This window comes from Equus przewalskii, chromosome 20, assembly GCF_037783145.1.
Source record: "Equus przewalskii isolate Varuska chromosome 20, EquPr2, whole genome shotgun sequence".
In the NCBI taxonomy this organism is placed as follows: Eukaryota; Metazoa; Chordata; class Mammalia; order Perissodactyla; family Equidae; genus Equus; species Equus przewalskii.
In genome coordinates, this window is record NC_091850.1 from 2,704,829 (window position 1) to 2,731,150 (window position 26,322).

Consider the following 26,322-nt stretch of genomic DNA (forward strand, 5'->3'; position numbering starts at 1 on the left):
GCGTCCGCCGCGCGCGTTAAGTTTAGAAGAAAATTGCAGCAGGAGCGGGTGTGACCTGACCCCAGGCCACGCATGGAAAATGCGCTGGGGGAGCCGTTTCCAGCGGCTCATGTGACACGATCCTCCTTTTGAACATGTGTGTATGTTTGCACCATGCAAACGGTAAGACCGGAAGGTTTGTCACCAAAACGGTAGTTGCTGTCCCTGAGGACGCGACCCCACTCCGCTCTCCGTTTGCTGGGCTGGGTGCTTGTTCGCCCACGAGCACCGCGCACCGCGGCGGGATGGTGGAAATGTGCGCGCACCGCCGGCCGGAGGACCGCGACAAGCCTCGAGTGTCCGCCAGAGATCCGACCGCGCCCGGGCGCGGACAGACGGACTCCTCACCCCGCCCCGGCGGGCACAGACCTCCCCCCCCAACACAGGCCCGGGGCGCGGACACACGCCCTCCTCCCCCCCAGCCCGGCCCGGGTGCGACCCAGTGAGGCGCCCGCTCCGCTCAGTCCCCTGGTCCCCGCGCCAGCTGCTCGCGGGCGCCCCCCGCAGGGCTCCTTCGCTCCAGGTCTCGGGTCCCCACCCCGCCCGGGGCTTCCTGGGTCGCCTCCTGGAGGACTCCCGCGCCCTCGAATCCTCATCTTGGGGTGTTTTCTGGAGACTCCAAACCCTGGCAGCCCCTCCTCGTTGTCCTCTGAGACAGTCCTGCAGGGACCCCGCAGGCGGAGGGAGGGGGCCGTCTGACGGGGCGGCCGGGAACGCTGGGCTCCCACTAGCGGCTTCACCCCACTGGCGGCTTCTCTCCAGCCCCGTTCCCGCCCGCCTCGGCCGGCAGCAGGGGTGGGAGTGGGAGGCACGTGGGGGCGCGCAGACCACTGGACCGAGAAGACAACCCAGACTGACGTCAAAATTAACCAGGAACATTTAATAAAAAAATAGGCGAGTCACCTAGGACCCGGCCCGGCGAGCAGTGACCCTTAAAAGAGCGAAGCTCGGCCGGCCGGCTCCGACATTCATCCCGCTGAAGGCACAGCAAGTCCTGCGGCCTGTGCTGGGGACACTGCCGAGGCCATGGGCGGCCCGGACACGTGAGCCCGCCACAGGCTCAGACAGAGGAGCCCCTGAGCAGCCCCAGAGCACAGCTGAGACGCAGGCCGGGAAGTCAACCCCACGGTCGGAGTGGGGACGGGAGCCCCAGCCCCCATCTTCATCCCTCGCCCCCTCCAGGGGGGCTGGGTCCAGGGGGCTCGCATGAGGCCGTGTGGTCGCTGGGACCCACCACTGCCCCTGGCGAGGGAAGTCACCCCCCTCCTGGGTGGTGGCAAGATGTTGTCTGCACACAGCTCAGGTGACTGGGGAACGAGGGAGAACGGAACTCAGTCAGCTTTTCTCCAACCCCACTGGGGGTCCATGAGGTCTGGTACACAGTAGGCCTTCAATCAATGCCTGCTGCATGAAGAAATGAAAGGACTCGTCATGTTCATCTCTGTGGCCCAGCACGTGGGTGAGGAACGCTGAGTGAGCACTGGCAGTGTTTTGTGTCACTAACGCCTGGTGCACACTCAGTGTTCTTCAGACGTGTGGGGCAGAAACCAATTAGACCAAGAAGCACCTTGTTTCCTTCCATCCCCAACTCTGAGCTCAATAAGTGCACTGAGTCGATGAGAACTTGTCTTTGCGTCACAGGCACCAGGCACATAGCAGGTGCTCAACGGGCTTGAATAAATGTTAAAATGTCTTGTTTATCTCAATATTCCCTGAGCCTGGAATGGCGCTCCATAGACAGTAGGCACTCAATAAATACCTGAATTAATTTAAAAAACGAATGCATATACTAGTGCCTGACTCTTGGGGGAAGCAATAAATGCCTGATGACTGAATCAACCAGTGACTGAGGGGATAAGAACGCGTCATTTGCTGCCAAAGCACAGGAAACCGGTACACAGTAAATGCTTGAAAAGTTTCGAGCGCACGAAGAGCTGAACGACGGATTGCTCCCACCCAATGCCCCGGTGCCGAGCCCTGTTCCTGGCATACAGTAGGCACTCCATTAATGCTGCCTGCGTGCATGTGATTGCTGAGCGAAAACGGGCAGGCCGCCGCCCTGCCTGAAGAGCCCTCGTGGCCTGCCAGGGCTCCACAGGGGCCCCGCTGTCCCTGGTGAGCAGGCAGAGGCCGGGCCTGGGGCGGCCGCCCCTCAGACCTCATCACGGGCCGCGCTGTCCCTGGTGAGCAGGCAGAGGCCGGGCCTGGGGTGCCGCCCCTCAGAGCTCATCACGGGCCCCGCTGTCCCTGGTGAGCAGGCAGAGGCCGGGCCTGGGGCGGCCGCCCCTCAGACCTCATCACGGGCCGCGCTGTCCCTGGTGAGCAGGCAGAGGCCGGGCCTGGGGCGCCGCCCCTCAGAGCTCATCACGGGCCGCGCTGTCCCTGGTGAGCAGGCAGAGGCCGGGCCTGGGGCGGCCGCCCCTCAGAGCTCATCACGGGCCGCGCTGTCCCTGGTGAGCAGGCAGAGGCCGGGCCTGGGGCGGCCGCCCCTCAGAGCTCATCACGGGCCGCGCTGTCCCTGGTGAGCAGGCAGAGGCCGGGCCTGGGGCGGCCGCCCCTCAGAGCTCATCACGGGCCGCGCTGTCCAGCGGCGACTGCAGCACATCTGAGTTCTTGGCCTTGCGGCTCAGGGCCTGCTGCTCCCGCATCTTCTGGGATTTGGCACTGTCCCAGTCGGTCTTGACGTGCTCGTTGTCCCACACGACCGAGGTCTCTGTGTCACTCACATACCCATCGTCCCCCGTGTAGTGTGTGGGGTAGACGAGCAGGGGCTCCACGGAGAAGGCGCGCAGGTTGCGGGGGCAGAAGTGGCTCTTGTACTCGGACCTGGGGGGAGGGGGCCGTGAGGGGTGGCAGTCCCTCCCCCTGGGGAAGGGACAGATGGAAGGACAAGCAGCCAGAGGAAAAGACCCCTCCCCGGGGTCTGGGAGCCCCGCCCCACCCAGGACAGCCACTCAGCGAGACCCCAGCCCGCCTGCCCGCGGCCCTCACACTGGGTGCTTGTCGAACATGACGGGCAGGAACTCATCGACGGGCAGCATCTTGGCGAGCGGCTGGGCGGCCAGCAGCTTGCGGGCACCTTGCTGGGAGAGCACGTAAGCCAGCGTCCAGTAGGAGTAGTCGGCCTCCACCAGGTTCCTCACTCGGGGCACGGCCTTCTCAGGGCGCTCCACTTGCATGCGCTTCCGGCCCACATAGCTGGGGTGCAGAATGGGGGCACTGTCACCCTCCTGCTCGCCAGAGAACACTAATCCAGAAAGCCAGGGATCCAGGGAGCTGCTGGCCCTGGGGTGGGAGTGGGTGGGGCGGGTTTGGAGAGCAATGAGGAGGCTGGCGTGGCTGGACCGGGAGGACGACAGGGTCTGGGGCCCGCAGGGAAGAGAGTAGGTTTTTACCTTCGGCACTAGGGAGCCATGGGAGGATTTGGAGCTGGGGAGGGTGGGATGTCTATGACATTTTCTGAATGTACTTAATGCCATTGAACTGTGCAGTTAAAAATGGCTAAAATGGTGAATCTTATGTATGTTTTACCCCAATTTAAGAAAAAAGAATGCAGAGCCTTCAAATCTCAGATTCATGGCATTTGGGGATTTTAGGGGCAGAAGTCTTACACTGTGTCCCTCTGACCATCCTCTGGGCTCTGACCACGGTAGGCAGCACCAATGTCTGTGGCACCCTCTCTGGGAGAGGAGACAAATGACCCCAAAACAGAGCAGCTTCTGAAACAACACACATTTATCCCCTCGTTTCTCGGGGTTAGGAACCTGGGAGTGGCTTGGCTGGGTACTTGTGGCTTAAGGTCTCTCATGAGGCTGCAGTCAAGGTGTTGGCTGGGTCAGTGGTCAGCTCAAGGCTCGACTGGGGCCAAAAGATCCTCTTCCATGCTCACTCATGCCTCAGGGCTGCCTCATGACACGACAGCTGGCTTCCACCAGCATGAGTGATCCAAGATAGAAGAACACCCAAGACAGAAGCCACAGTCTTTTTTTTTTTTTTTTTTGGTGTAAACACATGGATGTATTTTTCTTATGTAACAAGAAGTCCAGAACTAAGTAGCTACTGGTGTCCCTTCACCTGCTCCACAATGCTGCAGACTTTTTTCTTTTTGGCTCCACCATCTTTCTTGTGTTCTCTTTATTCCCCTGCTAGTTGCCTTTTAATTGCAAAATGGCTGCCACACCTCCAGGCATCACATCCACATTCAAGGCAAAAAGAATGGGGAAGGAGGAAGCCAGCTGTATCTCCCCTTTATCAGGATAGAAGCAGCTTTCCTAGAAATCTCCACAGCATTCTTCCAGACATGGCCACCTCTACTTGCAAAGGAAGCTAAGTTGGGGAATAGAAAATCATGGTCTTTTAAATCTAATCTTGGAAGTGCCATCTCATCGCCTCTGTTGTGTGATATTCATTAAAAGTGAGCCAATAAGTCCAGGACGCATGCAGGGGAGGGATTACACAAAGGCATGAATGTGAAGAGATGGGGATCACTGGGACCCATCTTACAGGCTTCTTCTCACAGGCCACAAACCCAGGCAAAGAAAACCTGCCCGAATCCAGCTGGGTGTCTGTTCTAGAGAGCCAGGCGGCTTTCTCCCTTTTTCGGTCACAGGCGGTTGCACTTGACCTGCAGCGTTAGACAGTGCGGCGGGAAGCGTCTGCCGTAGCACAGAACCCGCGTGGCTGGCTCCGGCGAAACCAACCCTGTGCGTGAGTTAAACGGGTCTGTGGGACTTCCTGAGCAGAAGCTGCGTCCTCACAAGCAGCAGCGACACAGGAAGGCACAGACTCGGGAGGGGAGGCAGGTATCGTTCACCGCAGCAGGAGCGAGCCAAACACTGGTCCCTTGTGGGGGCCTCCCGGCGGAGTTAACCAGTTCCTGGAAACGAGGTGGGGCTGTTCCTCAAGCAAAACATTAATAATTCGAGCGAGGAGAACCCCAATATTTGTTTCGACTCTTGACGGGCTGCGCTTGCCGACAGTGTTCTAATGGCCTCAGCAGAAGCATTTTGTTGACGTGAGATGGAGGCCCAATTTTTACAAGATGCGGGCGGGGATTAAGTGGGTGAGGGAGCGTTACCTAGTAGGAGGGGCCCACACGAGGAAATGGACTAGAGTAGCTTCCTGAGAGGCTGCAACTTTGTTTCACAAACCGAGTGGCTGAAGACAACAGATCTATTTATTTTGATTCCCTCAGGTGGAAATCAAGGTCCTGGCGGGTTGGACCCCCTGGAGGCTCTGAGGGAGAACCTGTGCGTGCCTCTCCTGGCTCCCCGCGGCTGCCGGCAGTCCTGGAGGCGGCTTGTTTACAGCAGCCTCACGCCGGTCTCTGCCTGCGTCCTCACACGACCTTCTCCCTCTGTGTGTCTGTGTCCAGATTTCCCTCTTCTCGTAAGGACACCTGTCACTGTGTGAGGACACCCCTCAATCGAGTACAACCTTACCGTAACTTGATGACATCCGCAAAGAGCCTATTTCCATATAAGGTCACATCCAGAGGTTAGGACTTGAACAGATCGTTTGGGGGGACACAATGCAACCCTCACCCTTCTGCACTGTTCAAAGGACGAGCTATTACAGGGACCACCTGGGGCGCAGCCCTTACGTTCAGTGCACTCCCCTTCAGTGGCCCCGGTTCTTGGGTTCGGTTCCCAGGTGCAGACCTACATTGCTCATCAAGCCACGCTGTGGCAGCAACCCACATATAAAGTAGAGGAAGATGGGCACAGATGTTAGCTCAGGGCAAAACTTCCTCAGCAAAAAAAAAAAACAAACCCACATTTAAATTAAAAGATTTTTTTAAAGGAGGAGTAGCTATTACATTGTGTCAGCAGGATCAGGTGGGGAATGAAGATGCAGCAATCAGCTGTTACCCAGAACAGTAGCTGTGGTCTGTGAAAAACGCACAAGAGAGTTTCTTCTTGTTTAAGTGGCAGAAAAAAAACACAGGAAGTCTCTAGTGCAGGACGAAGATAGGGAAGGGCACAGTGAGGGAACTTTCAGCCATTTAATAGGCGGGGTCAGCATACAATAATAGCCAACGTGAGTAGTAGAAGGAAGAGAAAGTAAAAGAGGAGTCTGGAATCAGAAAATTAATCTTGTCTGTCTTCTTGGCATAAGCTGTCTGCATCTCCAGTCATCAGCTTGACCGCGTGGTCTCCCGCGTGGGTGGGGGACAAGGGAGGCTGTCTACCTGCTCCTGTCTGTTCCTAGAGTATTCAGTGGAAATTAACAGAAGAAATATTAACTAAGTTGGGTCCGGAAGGCCTGCAGGGGGGCTCTCACCCCATCACACACCGTCAATTACACCAAACAGGAAGAGACAGATGCCCGCATCTCAGACAGGAAGTACAACTACTTTACTACTGAAGGAAGACTTGTCTCTGTACCTGGCAACAGCCCAGCCAATGAGAAATGCCACAGCCCAGCCAATGAGAAATGCCACAGCCCAGCCAATGAGAAATGCCACAGCCCAGCCAGTGAGAAACGCCACAGCTCAGCCAATGAGAAACGCCACAGCCCAGCCAATGAGAAATGCCACAGCTCAGCCAATGAGAAACGCCACAGCTCAGCCAATGAGAAATGCCACAGCTCAGCCAATGAGAAACACCACAGCTCAGCCAATGAGAAATGCCACAGCCCAGCCAATGAGAAATGCCACAGCCCAGCCAATGAGAAATGCCACAGCTCAGCCAATGAGAAATGCCACAGCTCAGCCAATGAGAAACCCCACAGCCCAGCCAATGAGAAACGCCACAGCCCAGCCAATGAGAAACGCCACAGCCCAGCCAATGAGAAGCTGTTTCTGCCCTGAATTGCCACTTTCCCCCAGTGGACTTTCCTTTAGAACAGCTCCTCCCCTCCCCGTTTTCTCTACAAAAGCAGCTCCCCTGCTTTGTTTTCTGGATTTGCCTGTGGTTTGCCACAGCATGCATGTCTGGAATTGCAATTCTTTTGGCATTTTGAGATGAAAATAACAGGTGAATTTCCTTTTTAAATTGACAATTCCAAGAATGTTCAGTTTAAGCTCTCCTGATGGAATGCACATCCAATGATCAAGATAAGAGGACGTGAGGCCGGCCAGTGGTGCAGCGGTTAACTTGCACATTCTGCTTCTCAGCGGCCCAGGGTTTGCCAGGTCGGATCCCGGGTGCAGACATGGCACCCCTTGGCAAAAGCCATGCTGTGGTAGGTGTCCCACGTATAAAATAGAGGAAGATAGGCATGAATGGTAGCTCAGGGCCAATCTTCCTCAGCAAAAAGAGGAGGATTGGCAGTAGCTGGCTCAGGGCTAATCTTCCTCAAAAAAAAAAAAAAAAGATAAGAGAATGTATGCATTTTTACTTGGGAAACACAGATCCTACCGTCAGCACCCTAGAGTCTTACTTCTGTCTTCTTATCCACAGAAGCTGAGGAAGCTCTTTCCATCAAGACTTAAAGGCAAGTTTCTTCTGAAATCTTTTTCAAGGATACTGTCTTTTGAGATTTCAGACAACGCAAGGACCGCTTACAGGGATGATGTGGAAGAGCAGCGTGCACAAGTCAGTGATCAAGTGCAGGCATCATGCGAGTCTTTTGCAATATTTCGTCACATTAGCCTTACTAGGGTAGACTGTAGGACTGGAAATGGAACCATCAAGTGCATGAGCAGCCTATTAACTTATAATACGATAACTTGCAGATCCAAAAGAGGTTTCATCTTATTGGCAACAGTTTAAACTTTGGGGGAGGGAGAGTTTCTAAGATCTTTGCTAAGTTTCATTTTAGAATTCCATCAGTTGTTGAAGTGACAATATTATAGATCTATTGGGCTAAGAGATTAATTATGAAATGAATTCTACTGGATTTTACTTTTTTATGTGGTTCCTAGGAAATTTTAAATCTCGTCTGCTGCTCACGTTATATTTCCATTGGACAGCGCAGTTCTGGAGGGCTTCCCGAGTCTGGATAATTCTTTAACAGAAGGAGGCAACTGCGGCTGTCCTTCTTTCGGGAGGGAAGGAGATGGCTGGTTTAGAGTATTGCCATGATGGAGATGACACGTGAAGGGGAAGCGGGAACACGTCCTGGAGCTGAGATGCTCGGTGTCTTCTGTCAGAAGACACGGTCTGCAAGCAGGGGCTCCAGCACGGTGAGCGGAGACCCCAGAACTCAATCGCCAAAGCTCCCACAAGCGCAGCCAAGGTGGCAGGTCCTCCTTACTGAAGCCGATGAAAGACTAAAATGCACCACGGTGCTGAAGTAAACGCTGGTGCTGGCCGACCCCGTGTGGGGAAGTCAACAGCCCTGCGCCCCTGCAGCCCTGTCACTCAGCAAAAAGGGAAAGAATTTGTGAATCTAGAATCCAGGAAACAAATGCCTTCATAGCTGCTCTTTGTAGGAGCCTTTGTGCTTCAGGATGACCGTGCTTCTTTTAATCTGAGAAGTACACAATCACTGAAAGATATTTATATCAGCATATTTTACTTAAACACAACCTACCTAGGAATATGGGCTCTCTTTGATGTGTCAGAGCTTGTTTATTTGTTTGATCCTAAATTTGGTAAATTGAAAAAGCTCTTGTAACAGTTTGCAATTAATGAAAATTTGGAGAATTCCAGACAAACCTGATCTTTCCTATTGTCCTTGATTCTGTAGGTGAAGGAACAAATATCTGTGCTATTTAAAGGCAATTCCAGGACACCCAGCAGGAGAGAGGCACCAAGGCCCCTCAGGGTTGTGTCATTCTGAATTTGGAGCCTGAACTTGGGAAAGATAGAGTCACAATAGGCTGTCAGAGAGAGATTCAAGTCATAAAGACAGGAAAGATTTACACAGCAGTGAACAACAATGGTTATGGGGAACTCAATATTTTTCAAAAGTAAGGGCTCTTTTCAAAAAAGAGTTCTTTCCTTTTTAGATTCAACATATAAGTGAGGTCATACAGCATTGGTCTTTCTCTGTGTGACTTATTTCACTAGCATGATGCCCTCAAGGTCCATCCATATTGTCACAAATGGCAGAATCTCCTTCTTTTTTATGGCTGAGTACTATTCCATTGTGTGGATGGACCACATTTTCTTTACCCATTCATCCACTGATGGACACCAAGGTCGTGTCAATGTCTTGGCTATCTTTGTTGTTGTTGTCATTACCTTGGTCCCGTCAGCTGGAGCAGACACAGCGAGAACACACACAGAGACAATGATTTTTCCTTTAAATCATCTTTAAAGTTTCCCAAGTGAGGAGAAAAGGAAGAGAAAGGGACAGAGAAAAGAAGTGAGGGGAGCGGGCTTCAGACGCGGCGTTTCCACGTTGAAGGGCCACTGTGCCCCTACCAGGACAGGTGTGGGAAACCCCTCTGCTCCCTGTACACACACACAAAACGGACGGAGTCACTAACCAGTTTCCACGTTGACTTGGGGCCTTCAGACGCAAAGCCCACACGGATCACAGACACCCTGAAGCCTGAGACAAAGTAACGCGGTCTCCCATGTTAGACCAAAAGGGCTCTCCATTTAGACGGACAGAACAGATGATGTCCTTGTGACACTCTTCCTCTTTCTGCTCTAAGACCACTGGCCAATGAGAGGCCCCACGGCGGCCACTGCAATATTCCAACTGCATTCCAGATTGTCATGGTGGGACGGTGCCCACAGAGGACTGTGTGCAGGTAACTGGATGGAAGCGTGAAGGACGCAGGGCCCACCCGGCCGGGCACCGACTCGGAGGGAGAAGCCCCCTGAGAACACTGCGACGGTGCCTGTGCAGCGTCCAGCGGGTCCCCAGGACTTTGCCAATGGCCAGTGGATCCCCATCAGAGGCTGGACACACCCCCTGGCTCCACGCAGGTGGAGCTCATGTAAGCAGTTTGCAGAGACACAAAGACAGGGTCGGAGGAGATGCCCTCAGAGGGTTTTCCTTTCTCTCTTTTCCTTTTCAGATTTCAAATGGTGACAAGTTTGTCCAAAGGACGCTGCTCTGAGGAGACCCTCAGAACACCTCAGCCAGCAGCACTGACTTAAGGGTGACATTGTATCTAGGCCTGTCCCCTCCCTAGAGACGTTTCCTCCACGGACACACAACGCTCAAGGCACTTGTAACGAGGTGAATGGTGGGCCCCAAAACTGACGTCCACGTCCTGCCCGCCAGAACCTGTGACTGGGACCTTATTTGGAAATAGGGTCCTCGCAGATGTAATTAAGGGAAGGATCTCAAGACGAGATCATCCTGGACTTAGGGTGGGCCCTGAATCCAGTGACAAGTGTCCTGATAAGAGACAGAAGAGGAGAAGACACAAGGAGAGGAGAAGCCATGTGAAGATGGAGGCAGAGACTGGAGTGTTGTGGCCACAAGCTGAGGGATGCCTGGGCCCAGCAGCGGGGGAGGCAGGCAGGGTGTGCCTTGAGAGCCCGTGGAGGGTCACGGTTGGTGGCAGTGAGGGTCTTGTTGGAACATCGGCAGGACCTCCATTTCTGTTGACGTCTTCGAGCCAAACACCACCCAGAACACACCTTGGTCAGACAAAGCTGGGCGTATTGGCCTGTCGCAACGCGGCTCCTGGCTCTGTGGAGCACCTCCGGAGGAGGGCGTTAGGATGGGCTTGTTGTAAAACCGGGGCTGACGGTGGGTGACCTGAGGAGGGCGCAGGGAAGCATGGTGTGCTCTGGGTTGGGCACAAAGAGCAAGTGGGGGCAATTCTCTCTGTATGTTAGCACCTTTTTCCCAGGAGGTGGGGGGAACCAAGTGGGGCCAAGGCCATGATCAGTGAGAATGAGCTGTCGCCCATGTCAGCCAAGAGACAGACACGGAGGGTTGGCCATTCTTGTGGCTTGGACAATGCCCTTGTTTTTGTCTGTGGTCAAACAAAACGCAGGTTTCTTGTTTTTGTCTCGCTCCATCCTGGCCAGAGTTGCCTTGTCAGATGTTGATGTCCCATGAAGTTACACCCAAAAGGAGAACTCCACGGCTTAGCCATGGACACTTGGCCAACTCCAAGCTGACTGCAGTCAGGGTCTGCTTGCTTCCTTCCCACTTTCCATTCACCACCCAGCCTTTGCACATGCTGTCCCCTCTGCCCAGAACGCCCTTCCCTCCCTTTCTTTATCCACCGCTGCTTAAATGCGACCTCCTCTGAGAAGGCCTCTCTTATCACCCACGCTGCCGGCTTCCAGAACCCACTCTCAACACGAGGCATATCTTCTGGCTATAGTTAGGATCATAGTTTTTGTAGGACTTCCTGACTGTGAGCTCCACGAGACCCAGACAGTCTGTCTTACTCGTCGCTGGTCCCATCACAGGCGCTCAGGGGGCCCTCGATGCTTGCTCGAGCGTGTGGGCAACTAAGAGCTGTAGAATGTCAGGGAGACAGAAGCCAAGAGTCCTCAGGACTGGGAGCCGGGCCCATGGCGGGGGCGGGAGGAGCCTGGGAGGCAGCAGAAGTCACCTTGCAGAAGACTTGGCTTCTGGAACGATTCACTTGACCTGCATGGCTCAGTTATGTCAATAGGAGCTAAGAGGCTCCCTGCCCCCAGGAAGGTGTGACAAGCCTGGGTCTGTTACATTTTACTTGTTGACACCTGGCTCCTGACCACTGAAGGTTAAGGAACTGTTGCCTTTGGCACCTCCACACCCCCGAACCCGACTGCTGAACCACAGTGTCTATGTGAGCCCCTTCTTCTTGGTTACAGCCACGTTTCCAGCACACAGGCTCCAACCTCCAGACATCACGGCCATGGCAGAGACAGAAAACAGACAGGTCACCGAACACAGGAAGCCAGCTGACAAGATGATGAAAATTACACAGAGGCCCGCGGCTGGAGCACTAAGCCCTGGGGACGTCAAGCAGGTCTTTCTCAGGGAGGCCTGTTCGGTCGACGGCCTGAAGGAGGTGAAGAAGCTGGCCGTGGGAACAGCTGCCCAGGGGCAGAGGGAGCATCAGGGGCGAGCTCCCTGAGGGAGGAGCCTGCCTGGCAGTTTGGAGACGGGAGCTGGTGTGGCTGGGGCTGAGGGAGAAGGGGAGGAGGAGGGAGATGAGGTGGGGAGCTGGGAGGGGTCTTGCAGGGCAGTGGGGACACTCGCGAGGCTTTAGAGCAGGGCAGGGACATGGTCTGACCGAGGGCCCAGCAGTGTCCCTGGGGGTGCCTTTCAGAGGATGAACTGTGTGGTCAGCTCGTCCTGCCTGAACTGCCCCCAAATCCATACCCCGCTTCTCTGCCCACAGCCAGCGTACCCGTGCTCTGACCCCTAGTACTGCCATTTCTCCCCACGAGGACACCGCCGCTTAGTAAATGCAGAAAATCTCAAGCGTGGTGCCTACGACAAATCGGCCCCCAAATCTAATTCTTGAGCTGAATAATAAAGAATATTGCAAGGTGCGTGTGTTGAGGAGAGCAATCTACAACGAGGGATCGGCGAGGCATTTGACCCACTCAAGGTTACATTTCGGCCAAACTCAACTGGTGGTCAGCCTGAGCCTCAGTTTCCCCACGTGGCCGGCGCGGAGTGCCTTGGTCTCTCTCCCCAGCTTCGCGGTGGGAGGCCGAGAACGGGGACGAGGAGAACGCCTCCCGAGCGCAGAGCGCCGGACAAGAGCTCCCGCGCTCCCTTCGCCGCGGCGCGGGCGGGGGCGCGCCCCGGCGGCCGTCTCCTCCGGGCCCACGGCGCCGGAGCGCGGGCGCAGTCGAGGCCGCGAGCTTGCATCCAGGCAGCCGCCATCTTGGTAAAGGCAAAGTTCTAGATTGCAGTTTCTCCTCACCCGGCCTGGTTCGCCAGTATCTCGAGTGGGCTCAGGGGAGGAGGCTTTATACAGTATCCCCTTGTTGAAGAGGAAAAAAAGCGACGGACAACCTCGACTAGCTTGGAAGCCAGGCTCGTGCCTCCTTTACCAAGATGGCGCTGACGCCTGACGTCATCGGCGCGCGCCGCCCGGAGCTCGGCGCGCAGGCCCACCGGTGACGTCACGGAGGCGCGACCGGGCCGGCGCTGGGGGCAGGAGGTAGGAGCGGCCGCGGCGCGGGCGGAGCCGGGGGGGCGGGGGCGCGGCGGGGTGGGCCCAGCGGGGCGGCTCGGCGTGGGACCACCCCCGGGAGAGCGGGGTGGGGGTGCTCCGAGACGGGGCACATCCGGCGCCCAGTCTCGACGGCTCCCTCGGGGTCTGTGCCCCTTTCCCCCAGCGGGTGACTGAGACCCAGAGGGACAGCGTGGTGTTCGAGGCCACCCAGCTCCGGCCCTGCCCCTGAGCAGCGTGCGGGCTTTCGGGTGACAGAGCTGGGTGCGGACGTCCCTGGCTCTTGCTGTGGGATCAGGGTTAGGGAGAGGGACGGGGCGCTGGCGGAGCCCAGAAGCGTTAGCGGGAGGGGTTCTTGGAGGAGACGACGTTGAGCTTCATCTTTTTTTACTTTCACATCCAGTCAACCGCGTGGGTCCCGACTCCCTCCTAAATGTACCCTCTGACCAGCCAGAGCCACTCCCCGGACCCCTGCGTGATCTCCCTGCTTCGGTCTCACCCCTCGCGTTCACCTCCTCACCAACCCCAGAGGGCTCTGACCCGCAGATCGCCTCCTGGCTCTAACGCCCTGCGCCCCTTCCCGTCACCCTGGAATATAAATCCTCTCTTCCCCGCCTGCCTGCCCCAAGCTCCTTTTCTCAGATGCCCCCTGCAGGATGCCCTTTGACACATACACCCCCCCCCCCCCCCCCCGCCCCAGGCTGGGCTTCTCCAGAGCCCTGCGCGTCCCCCATCACAGCTCTCATCATGAGTTGTCACTCTCGTTGTGTACCTCCCAGCCAGCCTGGGGGTCCCCTGGGGGCAGGAAGCCCATCCATGCCACCCTTTCCCCAGCGTCCCACACGGACTCGGTGTTCGGTGCGTGTTTACTGACAGCAGTGCGCGGGCGTTGGGTGTTTCCCGCAGAGAAGAAAGGCTATCTGTATCAGTCGGCTGGGGCTGCTGTAACAAAGTACCACACACTGGCGGCTTCGACAGCAGACATTTATTTGCTCACAGTTCTGGAGGCTGGAAGCCCAAGGTCAAGGTGCCAGCTAATTTGGTTCCTGGTGCAGGCTCTTCCTGACTTGCAGACGGCCACTTCTTACTCTGTCCTCCCCAGATGGAGAGAGCAGCTCTGACATCTTCTGCTCTTCTTCTAGGGGCACCAGCCTATGAGATCAGGGCCCCACCCTGTGACTTCATTGAACTTTCATCACCTCCTCATTGGCCCCATCTCCAAATCCAGTCACACTGAGGGTCAGGGCTCCTGCACAGGGATTTTGGAGGGACATAAACATCCTGTCCTGGCCTCAAGAAGGGGCCAGAAAACCCTTCTTAGGCTTTGGGATGGAGTTGGGGGTCTTGAACAGTGGGGCATGGGAGAAGGGGATGCTGGGGAGAGGCCCTGTGAGTGGACCGGGTCACAGGAGGGGACAGGGAGGGGGTATCAGATGGGGTACAGCCAGAGGAAAGGCTCAGAGGTGGGAGAGGGGGGTTAGTGGAAAGAACAGTGAGAAGCGGAGTTTGGACACAACAGTGTGTGATGTAAATACTGAGGCTACCCTGGAAATAGACGCGGGTTCATTCATGTGCTCAAATCATTGATTGAGCCCCTACTGTGCAGGGCTCTGGGGCACAGCGGTGACCAAGGCAGTCCTGGCTCCGCTCTCATGGAGCTCCCAGTCTGGTGGGGAAGACGGACATTTGATGAATCATCATATAAATGAACATAAGATAGCAACCCAGGCAAGTGCCTCAGAGAGCAGTTCGTGGTCTGAGAGTTGGGTAGTGTCTCAGGGAAGGCTTCCTGGAGGCAGCAACACCTGAGTGGGCCCTGAAGCTTAAATCGGAGTTAACTGGGTAAAAAGAGGAGCGAAGAGCAGCCAGGTGGCAGGCACGGCAAGTGCAAAGGCCCTGGGGTGGGAACCTGCGTGGTATGTTTCATACCTGCCTGCTGCTGAGTGAATGTAAGGGAGAGGAGGGTGGGGAGTTTCCTCATCTCTAACTCAGACAGTGACCCCCACTTCTTGGTGCTGTCTGGGGAGTCCAGGAGGGGTTTTCTGTGGGGTACTTTGTAGACGTTCGGTAATGAATGCTTGATTTAGGGACCAAGGGGTGGCTGGGAGGAGTGCGGGATCAGGCTGGCATATTGGGCCCCGTGGCAGCCCTTGCATCCTATGCCAGGAGGGACTGCAATCAACCCCACGTCTCAGATCAGGAAACCGAGGCTCGAGGGGAGCACTTCAGCCACAACTGCAGAGCCAGAACTCACCCCCAGGTCTCAGCCTGGAGTGGGCACCCCTCCGTGTGGAGTGAGGGGCCCCAGAAGCCTCAGAGTCCTGATCTGTGTTGATGTCACGGGGGGGAGCCAGCCAGGACCTTGGCGGGGTGGGGGGCCATGGTTAGGAGCATGGAGTTGGGACTGAGGGGCTGGGCCTGGCTTGGAATCCGGGCCCCTCCACTGCCCCACTGTGTGGCCCTGAGCATGTCCCTTACCCTCTCAAAGCCTCAGGTTCCCATCTGTAAACCAGGGCTGAGCCGTGCCTCTGCTGCCACGGGGGAGGACGCGCTCAGGCTGCCCCTGGCCGCAGCGTCGGCGGTTATCACTGCCCAGCTCCGTCTGACTGCAGACCACCTCTGGCTCTGCCCATTGCACCATCGTGATGCCCAGTGTTCGGCTCCCACCCTCAGCCCACGTGACAGCCAGAGGGGGCTTTGGAACAACCTAAACCAGAATGTGTTCATGCCCTGCCTAACAGCCCCCTGGTGCCAATGGAGAACATCCTTGCTCTTCCTCGTCCTATAAGGCTGCTCTGTCAGCCCCACACCCTCCCTCGCTCTTCCCCTCCACCTCCTCCTCACTCACCCACTCTGGCCTCAGTGGCCTCCACACTTCCTGTAGTGCGTGGCCTCCTTCCTGCCCCAGGGCCTTTGCACATCCTGAGCCCTCTGCCTAGAAATCCCACCTCTTTGTCCTCACAGGGCTGCCTCCAACCATCCTTCAGGTTGCAGCTCAGCTGCCACCTGCCAGGGTGTGAGACTTCACTAAGACGCTCTCCGTAAAGCTGAGCCCAGTGTGCACAACCACTGCAAATGGGAGCAGATGGTAGTTTCCAGTGGGGCTCAGATGGGAGCCCCTCTCCCACAAGTCCCACAGCCGGGAGGTGGGATTGGGGGCTGCCTGGTGGCCCTGAGTCAGGATGGCCCCCACATTCTCTCCCCTTCGTTCTTGGGTGCTGGGCTGGTTTCTCCCAGGTTCAGCTGGAGCTGAGCGGGAGATGTTCAGGGTGGGAGAGAGCAACCCATGAGTCCGGAACACCAGCCTGTTTCCCAGATGAAGACGGCTGAGGCCCAGAGAGCCAAAGGCCTGTGTCCTGGACCGCACGGTGCTTGCATCAGCCCCCCGAAGGGTGCTCGCAGTTTCCCAGCCGCGCAGCCTCCCCTTCCTCACCCAGGAGGCAAGCTTTGCTAGTGAGACCCCAGGCCCAGCCCAGGCTCTGCCCGGAACCCTGGCTTCCAGCCCTCAGAACGGGAGCAAGGACCTTCCCCGTGTTTAAGGCTTTGGGGACATTCGATTGAGCCGGCCCATAGAAAGCATGGAGTGGGGGCCCGGCATGGGGAGGGGGCACCTGCCGTCTGTGTGTGTCATCTTCTCCCCAGCGCCCAGCTTCTCCTGGCCCTGCAAGCTGGGGCAGGGTCCTTGGGAGCAGTTCGAGGCAGCTACTCACCCAGGGGAGGGGGACTCGGCCTCAGGGCTGTGGGACGGGGGACTAAGGCCTCATGAGTGGCAGAGTGGGAGGGGCCGCACACAGACTGGCCTGCAGGGGTCCACAGCAGCATGACACATAGGAGCTGGAAAGACAACCCAGATGTCCGTCCTTGGACGGAGGGCTCCAAACAACGCGGTCAGCCACACAGGGCCCAGTGCTCCGGCACAGAAAGGGACTAAGCCTGACACCCACGGCAGCGCAGAGGGACCTCGGAAACCTCCCGCTGAGGGGAGAGGCTGACACACAGACCACGCGCGTTTGATCCCATTTACCGGAAACGTCCAGAACAGGCCAAGCCACAGAGACAGAAAATAGATTGGTGACCAGGGGCTGGGGAGAGGGGTGGGGAGGGACTGCTCATGGGGGCAGGGTCTCCTTTTGGGGCAGTGGAATGTTCTGGAACTAGATAGAGGTGGTGACTTCACAACATTGTCAAAGTGCTAAATGCCACTGAATTGTGCACTTTAAATGGTTTGCTTTGTGTTATGTGAATTTCACCTGAATAAATGTTTTTAAAAAGAGGGAACACTAAGTCCAAAGCCCTCATTTTACGGACACGGCCATTGAGGCCCCAAGGGGGTCCCAGCTGTGCAGGTGTGAGTCTGGGGGTGCCGAGGGTGCAGGCCTTCACTCACTGGTCCCCACCATCCTCCCGCAGCCTGCTGAGGGATGCCCAAGAAGTTCCAGGGCGAGAACACCAAGTCGGCAGCGGCCCGGGCGCGGAGGGCTGAGGCCAAGGCGGCAGCTGATGCCAGGAAGCAGAAGGAGCTGGAGGATGCCTACTGGAAGGATGAGGACAAACACGTCATGAGGAAGGAGCAGCGCAAGGTGGGTGGGCCCTGGGCCCCCATGCCTGTGGGCAAGACGGGAAGATGGGATGGAAGGGGGTGGGGGGCCTCCTGAGGCTTTGGCCTGAAGAGCGAGGAAGCGCCAGACGTGGAGCAAGGGCAGGGAGGGGGGCAGAAGCAGAGCCAATGGCTCATGCAAAGGCCCTGGGGTAGACAGGTCTTGGCATGTTTAGGGAACAGCAAAGCAGTCACCGCCATCCATGGGCTTGTTTCTCTCCTTCTTGTAATGCCAGGGTTGGGTGAGACTGTCAGTTCTCACCCTGGAGCGACTTCACCCAGGGGACACTTGGCAACATCTGGAGACAGTTTGGTTGCCACAGCCGGGTGGAGGGTGCTACTGGCGTGTGTGGGTGGAGGCCACGGGTGCTGCTCAACTCCCTGCAATGCGCAGGACAGCACCAGAGCAGAGTGAGTGGGCCCCAGATGGCCATGGTGCCAAGGCTGGGACATGCTGATGGTCCCCGTTTCCAGCCTCCAGCCTGGGGCTTGCAGGCACTTCCAGGTGTTTGTAAAAACTGAGAAGTGGGAGGGCTGGCCAGCTGTCCCCCGATGGGCCCCAATGCCAGGCACACAGTGGGAGCTTAATTGATGTCTGGGGAGTGTCTCAGGGCTGATGCTGACTGGCTTGTCCCAGTAGGTGGCGCCAGAGACCCGTCTCAGCCCACGCTCCTGGTCCCCTGGGCGCCACCTGGCCCAGGTGCGCACACACGCGCCTCCGCTGGGAAATGAGGGAGCTTGCGGAAAATCTCGGTGGCGCCTTGCCGTCCCTGCACGCCCAGATGTGCGGCGCCTGGGCACTTCTGTCAGGGTTTCCCATCGTCTTGCTGGGCTGGGCTCTGCCTTGTCTTTAGCGGACACTGAGTGTCCCTGGTCCCGTCCCCCACACTGTGCTGCGTTGGTCTGTGGAGGTCTTTAAACTCTTTATGACGGTCATCTTTTGACAGTGTAGGAAAGTTGAAACCTCAGAAGGAAAAACAGTATCTGCCAAAGATCCGTTACCCAGACAGAAAGGCCAGAAACCTTTCAACAGTCCCAGAGGCAGCCGCCCAGCCCAGGGCCTGGGGCACAGAGAAGGTAGGAAGCCCAGGTCATAGGGCTGGGCCAGGGGCTGGGCCGGGCTGGCACTAGTGGGTCCACCCTCTGGCTTGTGAAGTAGGGGGGCGCTCAGGAGCCTCTGGCTGGCTGCGCGCCTGCGCACAACCCCGGACGGACACAGAGCAGAGGCTGGCTGAGCAACAGGGGCAGTGGGGCCCGCAGCTCCTTGACCCTGTCATTGTGGCCACCATTCACCAACGGGCTAAAACCACCAAAGCAGGCGAAGGGCCGGCATTTGCCAACTGTGCTCACTGGCACATTCCCGGCCCCTGTGCCCCTCCCAGGCGGGCCCCTCCTGACTGTTTCCCATGGAGCTGCTGCTGGTCCTTCTTCACCTTTGGTGGTTTTCTGGGGTTTGTCTCTGTCCCGCTGACGGGCACGCGGGGCTCACAGTCTCCCTCTTCTTTTCATACACACGAAAAGATGCTGCTCGAAAAAGATACTGTTTCTATGAAAAAAGCAAATCCATGCTTGCTCCAAAACACGAAAAAACAATGCACCTCCCCCTAGGTGACACCAAAGGCTTTGCTCCCACGATGCCCTGAAGCCGTGCCCTCCAGTAAATGGGTTCCCACAGCCAGTTCCTCCTGGCAGCAGCAGCCGCGGACCGGCGGGCGCCATCGGGCCGGGGCCGCATTCCCGACTCCACTTGTTCCGTGTTACGCAGCTCGGCGATGAGCACCTGGCTGTCTGGATTCCATCTCCATGATTTATGAGGCCCTTTTTTTTATTGAGGTCATAATCGTTTATAACATTGTGTAATTTCAGGTGTACATTTTTATTTGTCAGTCACCATACATATGAGCCCCTTCACCCGCTGTGCCCACCCCCCAAACCCTTCCCCTCATAACCAGTGATCTGCGGTCTTTGTCCATGGGTTAGTTTATCTTCCATGTTTGAGTGAAATCATACAGTGTCTGTCTTTCTCTGTCTGGCTTATTTCGCTTAACATAATACCCTCAGGGTCCATCCATGTTGCTGCAAATGGGATGGTTTTGTCTTTTTTTCTGGCTGAGTAGTATTCCACTGTATATACACCACATCTTCTCCATCCACTCATCAGTCGGTGGGCACTTGGGTTGCTTCCATGTCTCCGTTATTGTGAATAATGCTGCAATGAACATAGGGGTGTGTAAACCTCTTTGAATTGTTGATTTCAAGTTCTTTGGATAAATACTCAGTAGTGGGATAGCTGGGTCACGTAGTATTTCTATTTTTAATTTTTTGTTTTTTGAGGTTTTTTTGGTGTGGAAGATTGGCCCTGAGCTAACATCTGTGGCAGTCTTCCTCTATTTTGTATGGGAGATGCCACTACAGCATGGCTTAATAAGCAGTGTGTAGGTCCGCACCTGGGATCCAACCCACAAACCCTGGGCTGCCACAGTGGAGGGCACGAACGTAACCGCTATGCCACCATGCTGGCTCCTCTATTTTTAGTTTTTTGAGGAATCTCCATACTGTTTTCCATAGTGGCTGCACCAGTTTGCATTCCCACCAGCAGTGTGTGAGGGTTCCCTTTTCCCCACACCCTCTCCAACATTTGTTATTTTTAGCCTTAGTGATTGTAGCCATTTTAACGGGCGTAAGGTGGTATCTTAGTGTAGTTTTGATTTGCATTTCCCTGATGATTAGTGATGTGGAACATCTTTTCATGTGTTTATCGTCCATCTGCATATCTTCTTCGGAAAAATGTCTGTTCAGATCCTGTGCACATTTTTTGATCAGGTTGTTTGTTTTTTTGCTGTTGAGTTGTGTGAGTTTTTAATATATTTTGGAGATTAACCCCTTGTGGGACATATGATTTGCAAATATTTCCTCCCAGTTGGTGGGTTGTCTTTTCGTTCTGTTCCTGGTTTCCTTTGCTTTGCAGAAACTCTTTAGTCTGATGAAGTCCCATTTGTTTACTTTTCCTCTTGTTTCCCTTGTCTGAGTAGACATGATATTTGAAAAGATACTGCTAAAAGTGATGTCAAAGAGTGTACTGCGTGTATTTCCTTCTGGGAGTTTTGTGGTTTCACGTCTTACCTTGAAGTCTTTGGTGCATTTTGAGTTAATTTTTGTGTATAGTGCAAGATAACGGTCTACTTTCATCCTTTTGCATGTGGCTGTCCAGTTTTCCCAACACTATTTATTGAAGACTTTCCTTTCTCCATTGTAAGTTCTTGGCACCTTTCTCGAAGATTAGCTGTCCAGAGATGTGTGGGTTTATTTCTGGGCTCTCAGTTCTGTTCCATTGATCTGTGTGCCTGTTTTTGTACCATGCTGTTTTTTTTTTAAGATTTTATTTTTTTCCTTTTTTCCCCAAAGCCCCCCGGTACATAGCTGTATATCTTTTTAGTTGTGGGTCCTTCTAGTTGTGGCATGTGGGATGCCGCCTCAGCGTGGTTTGATGAGCAGTGCCATGTCACGCCCAGGATTCAAACCAACGAAACGCTGGGCCGCCTGCAGTGGAGCGCGCGAACTTAACCACTCGACCACGGGGCTGGCCCCTGTACCATGCTGTTCTGATCACTATGGCTTTGTAGTACATTCTGAAGTCAGGGATTGTGATGCCTCCAGCTTTGTTCTTTTTTCTCAGGATTGCTTTAGCAATTTGGGGTCTTTGGTTGCCCCATATGAATTGTAGGATTCTTTGCTCTATTTTTGTGAAGAATGTCATTGGGATTCTGATTGGGATTGCATTGAATCTATAGATTGCTTTAGGTAGTATGGACATTTTAACTACGTTTACACTTCCAGTCAATGTGCGTGGCATATCTTTCCATTTCTTTGTGTCATCAGTGTTTCTCAATAATGTCTTATAGTTTTCAGTGTATAGGTCTTTCACCTCCTTGGTTAAATTTATTCCTAGATATTTTATTCTTTTTGTTGCAATTGTAAGTGGAATTGTATTCTTGAGTTCTCTTTCTGTAAGTTCATTTAGTATAGAAAAGCAACTGATTTTTGTAAGTTGATTTTGTACCCTGCAACTTTACTGTAGTTATTGATTATTTCTAATAATTTTCCGATGGATTCTTTAGGGTTTTCTATATGTAAGATCATGTCGTCTGCAAACAGCGAGGGTTTCACTTCTTCTCTCCCTGTTTGGATTCCTTTTAGTCCTTTTTCTTGCCTAATTGCTCTGGCCAAAACCTCCAATACTGTGTTGAACAGAAGTGACGAGAGTGGGCACCCTTGTCTTGTTCCTGTTCTCAGAGGGATGGCGTTCAGTTTTTCCCCATTGAGTATGATGTTGGCTGTGGGTTTGTCATATGTGGCCTTTATCGTGTTGAGGTACTTTCCTTCTAAACCCATTTTATTGAGAGCTTTTATCATAAGTGGCTATTGGATCTTGTCAAATGCTTTCTCTGCGTCTATTGAGATGATCATGTGGTTTTTATTCCTATGAGGCTCATTTTTGATGGCTCCGGAAAATTCCGCCAAATGGACTCATCGTTCACCCATCACCAGATGCTGCTAATTGCTCTTTTAAAAACCGCGACTGATTTTTTAAAAGAAGTTGCTGAATGTTAAAGCATAAATCTTACGCTCCCTCCTCAGCCCCATGTCCCTGGAGACTGATGGCCGCAGGTTGCCTGTCCTTCCTGCGTTACCGGAGCCTTCTGGAGTTTGTTCATTCATTCATTCCGCACACTTTCACCAAACACCTGCTGTATGCTGAGCTAGAAGGCAGCCATTCACAACCCCAGCCAGGGCCTGTCTCCTGCCTTCAGGATGAACCAGATAACGGGAAGACCTGAAACTGGGGATTTTTGGAACACAAGAAGGAGCTGTGTGGTGGAGGGGGCAGATGGGGAGCCAGGAGCTCAAGATGAGCTGGAGTTAACCAGGGGGGGAGGCTGGTGAGGGCGCTCCAGGGGGAGAGAAGAGCTAGTGCAAAGGCCCTGAGGCAGGGCCATGTGGGGGCAGAATGAGCACGAGGTGTACGTGCACCATGCAGGGTCGGGGAGCCTCAGGAGAATGTTCCCTCTGACAGGGAAGCAGAGGCCTGCCTGAGGTGCCCCGGCACAGAAGTGGGAGCCCAGCAGCTGCACTCGAACACTTTTGACCTTTAACCCCACACCCGACTTTCTTGCCATGCAGGTGAAGGTCAGAGGCCCAGTGGGTGCCCTCAAGCACATCCACCCCTCTTCTGGGGCACTTAGATTCACCATGGGTGTGTCACAGGGGAACACTGCAGTCACGGGGACCGTCCCCAAGGCATGGGAGGCAGAGGGCAGTGTTGCGGGCAGTGGGTGGGTAGGCAGGGGCACTGAGGGTGCTGGGTGGCAGGCACCCAGATGTTCCAAGCCTCTGGCCTCACCGCTGGAAGGGAACCAGAACCTCGCTCTGCCCTCCCAGAGCGGTGGAGGGGCAGTGGCCAAGGACAAGTCCTGGGGCCAGATGTCCCCTTGTCCAGCTGGCATCAGGGCCTCCCTTGGGAGCCAAGGTGGGATCAGTCCCAGCCCCTGTGACACATGGACCATGCCTCCCCCGAAGTCTCCTGGTGCCTCGGGGCAGAACCTCTGCCCCAGCTGGCAGTGAGCACAGACCCTCCCATGGCTTCTGTGGCCTTTGGAGTCCAATACAAACCCCTCCCCGTGCCCTTGAAGCGCCTGGTGGCCGGGCCCTCAGCCTGCCCCGTCTCTCCTCCCTCCATGCTCCTTCTCCCCACTCCAGCCTCTGGGCTGCTTCTCTGTCATGCTAGGTGGTTCCTGCCTCAGGGCCTTTGCAGCTGCCATTCCCACCACTAAGGACTCTCCTGTCCCCCAGCTCTCCCGCTGGCTGGCTCCTCCTCCAGCCCAGGTGTCACTTTTCCTTTGAGAGCCACCCACTCACCTGCCCAGGCCAAGGTTCCCTGTTTTTCCCATAGTCATGTAGGATGGGAGCCCCCGGGTAGGCCCACTGTGCACCCAGCACTGGGTCTAGCACACAGCAGGGCTTCAGTCCAGGTTGGTTGAGATAAAACCTGGATCCCGTGCCAGTGGGCAGCAGTTGGAACCTCACCACCCCGTCCCCCTAGGAGGAGAAGGAGAAGCGGCGCCTGGAGCAGCTGGAACGCAAGAAGGAGACACAGCGCCTGCTGGAGGAGGAGGACTCGAAGCTTAAGGGTGGCAAAGCCCCCCGGGTGGCTGCTCCCAGCAAGGTCACCCGCGCCCAGATTGAGGAGACGCTTCGCCGAGACCATCAGCACAAGGAAGCCCCAGACCCAGGTGTGGCTGTGGCTCACTCTGGAGCTGCCCTTGTACCCACTAAAGGATAAACAGTGGGACCCACCTTGGGCTGAGTCCTGAGCCCCTCCTCACCTCCAGAGAGGCTGCCTGGCTCTGCATGGCACAGGGTGGGGGGGGGGGTGGCAGGCCTGGCCCTGAGCACAGGCGACTAGGGCGCACACGCATGTACTTACCTGCTCTGCACCCGACCCCGGCTTGTGCTCCCTGGGGGCCCCAGGGCGTTAGTGGGGCGCCCCAGGCTGAGGAGACAGCAGCCACATGGGGGGGGGTGCTTCCTCTGTGCCCAGCTACAGTGAAGTTAGGAGGGCAGCCCGGGCTGGGCCTAGGCCGCGGGTGCGGAGGGCTGCACCGGCCCACCCTGGAGGTCTGTCCCGAGAGGGCTTCCCAGCTCCAGGGGCGTTTCTCTGCTCCCCCTCATTCTCTGCCTGCCTGCTGCCTCCCCTGGCTTCTTCCCTTACTGTGTCTCTCTCATCTCCCTGGAACTCTGCATATCTGCTTCTCTCTCTCTGTCTCTGTCTATGTCACCCGGCCACCCGCCCGCCCCCAGCCGAGAAAGCCAAGAGCCACTTGGAGGTGCCGCTGGAGGAGAACGTGAACCGCCGCGTGATGGAGGAGGGCAGCGTGGAGGCGCGCACCATCGAGGATGCCATCGCCGTGCTCAGGTAGTGGGCGGGGCGGGGCCTTCGGGGCGGGGCTAGTCCTCCGGGGGCGGAGCCGCGCCCTAGCCCGCTGATGTTGGTGTCCTCCCTTAGCGTGGCGGAGGAGGCGGCCGACCGGCACCCTGAGCGGCGCATGCGGGCGGCCTTCACCGCCTTCGAGGAGGCGCAGCTCCCGCGGCTCAAGCAGGAGAACCCCAACATGCGGCTGTCGCAGCTGAAGCAGCTGCTCAAGAAGGAGTGGCTGCGCTCACCCGACAACCCCATGAACCAGCGGGCCGTACCCTTCAACTCCCCCAAGTGACCCCGGAACTGGAGGAGCCGCCCCGCTGGCGGTCAGGGTCCTGACTCCACACGCCCTCCCACTGGGTCAGCTCTGAGGGTGACAAAGAGGTCCAGCCCTGGTGCGTGTCCTTGGGGCGACGTGGCATCATCAGCCACTCCTCCCGCCAGAGGGTCCCTGCTCTGAGTGACATCCCCCTTCTCAGGTGCGCAGAGCCCTGTGGCTGAGCGCCCAATAAAGGCGGTCGGTGAGGCAGCATGTGCGCTTGAAGTCCACGTGGGCAGGCGGGTGGGTGGTGAGGAGAGGCGAGTGGCCGTTAGATGGAGAGCAGGCACGGCCAAAGAAGACAAGGGCCCCCAACGGTGTTCCTGTAACAGCAAGCTAGCTGAGAGCTTTGCCCGGCTCCTTCGGCGCCTCCTCCTGGCTTGGGCCCCTCATCCAGTGAGGGGCCTGTACCACCATCCACGGAAACCTTGCTGGGCTGCTGCAAGTAGGCGACTCAAGAGAGGTTGAGGCCCTGGCTTGAGATCACGGAGCATTCCAGGAGCAGAAATAGAGGAGCTGGAGGCGAGTTGTCTACATCCTGAGTCTGGTTCAGAGTCAGTGGCCAAGGTCACACAGTTCTTGGGATCAGGAAATTCTGGCTGCTCTGCTGTTACTCCAACATAGGAGGCATCTGGGGGAGTCCTCGCAGGCTTCCCGGTGGAGGATTTCTTGAGAGCGGGCCTTGGTGGGTGATGAGTCAGATTCCATGGCAGAAGCAGGGCACTGGGCAGGCAAGGACCTGGGGGCTGAAGCAGGCAGGTGGGTTGGTAGGAATGAACATCCTCGCAGAGGCTGCATGTCTGGGGAGGGCTCGGTGAGATGTGAGCCCGGTGCTGGCTTCCTAGAGCTCAGTCAGCCCTGCGGAGTTGGCAGAGACGGTGGGGAGCTGGGAGGTGGGCCCGCATGTGGGGGGCCGGGTCCAAGCATTTACCAGGTCATTGCTATGGCTACCACCCAAGTGACACCCTCTATGCGCCCAAAAGGTTGTCCCTACAGCCTCTAGTCCCCATTCTCCCCACTCCCCACTCCCTCTCGGCTGCAGCCCTGCCTCCTCGCTCTCAGCTCTGTCAGTCCAGCCAGCTTGTTCCCCATCAGGGCCTACACCCTGTTGGTTCCTCCTGCCAAGAACACTGTTCTCACGGCTCTCAGGTCTCAGATGCACATCCTCACAGATGGACTCAACTGTGTGAGGTCAGGGCCGGGCCAAAGGGGGCCAGGCTGTGCCCCGAGGAAGGAAGGTAGAAGGTGGCATGGAGGGAGGGTCTTGAAGGATGCATAGGAATTCCCCACACAGACACAGGGGACAGAAAAGACCAAAGGAACCACACATGCAAAGGTCTGAGGGTCACACCTCTGTTCAGGGGGCGGGGGGGGGCATTAATAATTGAGTACAGCTAAAGTGCAGT

The 26,322-nt window shown here is 56.1% G+C and overlaps 2 protein-coding genes across 4 annotated transcripts; one reads left to right on the plus strand and one right to left on the minus strand.

The window, feature by feature from the left end:
* Nucleotides 1-2,536: 2,536 nt before the first annotated feature.
* On the minus strand, nt 2,537-12,929 carry LOC139077989 (procollagen galactosyltransferase 1-like). Its single transcript, XM_070587688.1, has 3 exons — nt 12,903-12,929; nt 3,031-3,401; nt 2,537-2,865 (listed from the first exon to the last, which is right to left on the minus strand). Exons 1-3 carry the CDS (start codon nt 12,927-12,929, stop codon nt 2,598-2,600), a joined length of 666 nt encoding a protein of 221 aa, XP_070443789.1. The 3' UTR covers nt 2,537-2,597.
* On the plus strand, nt 12,641-25,129 carry CCDC124 (coiled-coil domain containing 124). 3 transcript variants are annotated; one of them, XM_070587391.1, is made up of 5 exons: nt 12,641-13,012; nt 17,435-17,604; nt 23,722-23,911; nt 24,480-24,594; nt 24,685-25,129. In XM_070587391.1, exons 2-5 carry the CDS (start codon nt 17,446-17,448, stop codon nt 24,890-24,892), a joined length of 672 nt encoding a protein of 223 aa, XP_070443492.1. In that variant the 5' UTR covers nt 12,641-13,012; nt 17,435-17,445; the 3' UTR covers nt 24,893-25,129. The 3 variants fall into 3 exon arrangements, with proteins under 3 accessions (XP_070443492.1, XP_070443495.1, XP_070443494.1); XM_070587394.1 differs by lacking the exon at nt 12,641-13,012 and adding an exon at nt 14,578-17,095; XM_070587393.1 differs by lacking the exon at nt 12,641-13,012 and adding an exon at nt 14,634-14,752.
* The last annotated feature ends 1,193 nt before the right edge of the window (nt 25,130-26,322 follow it).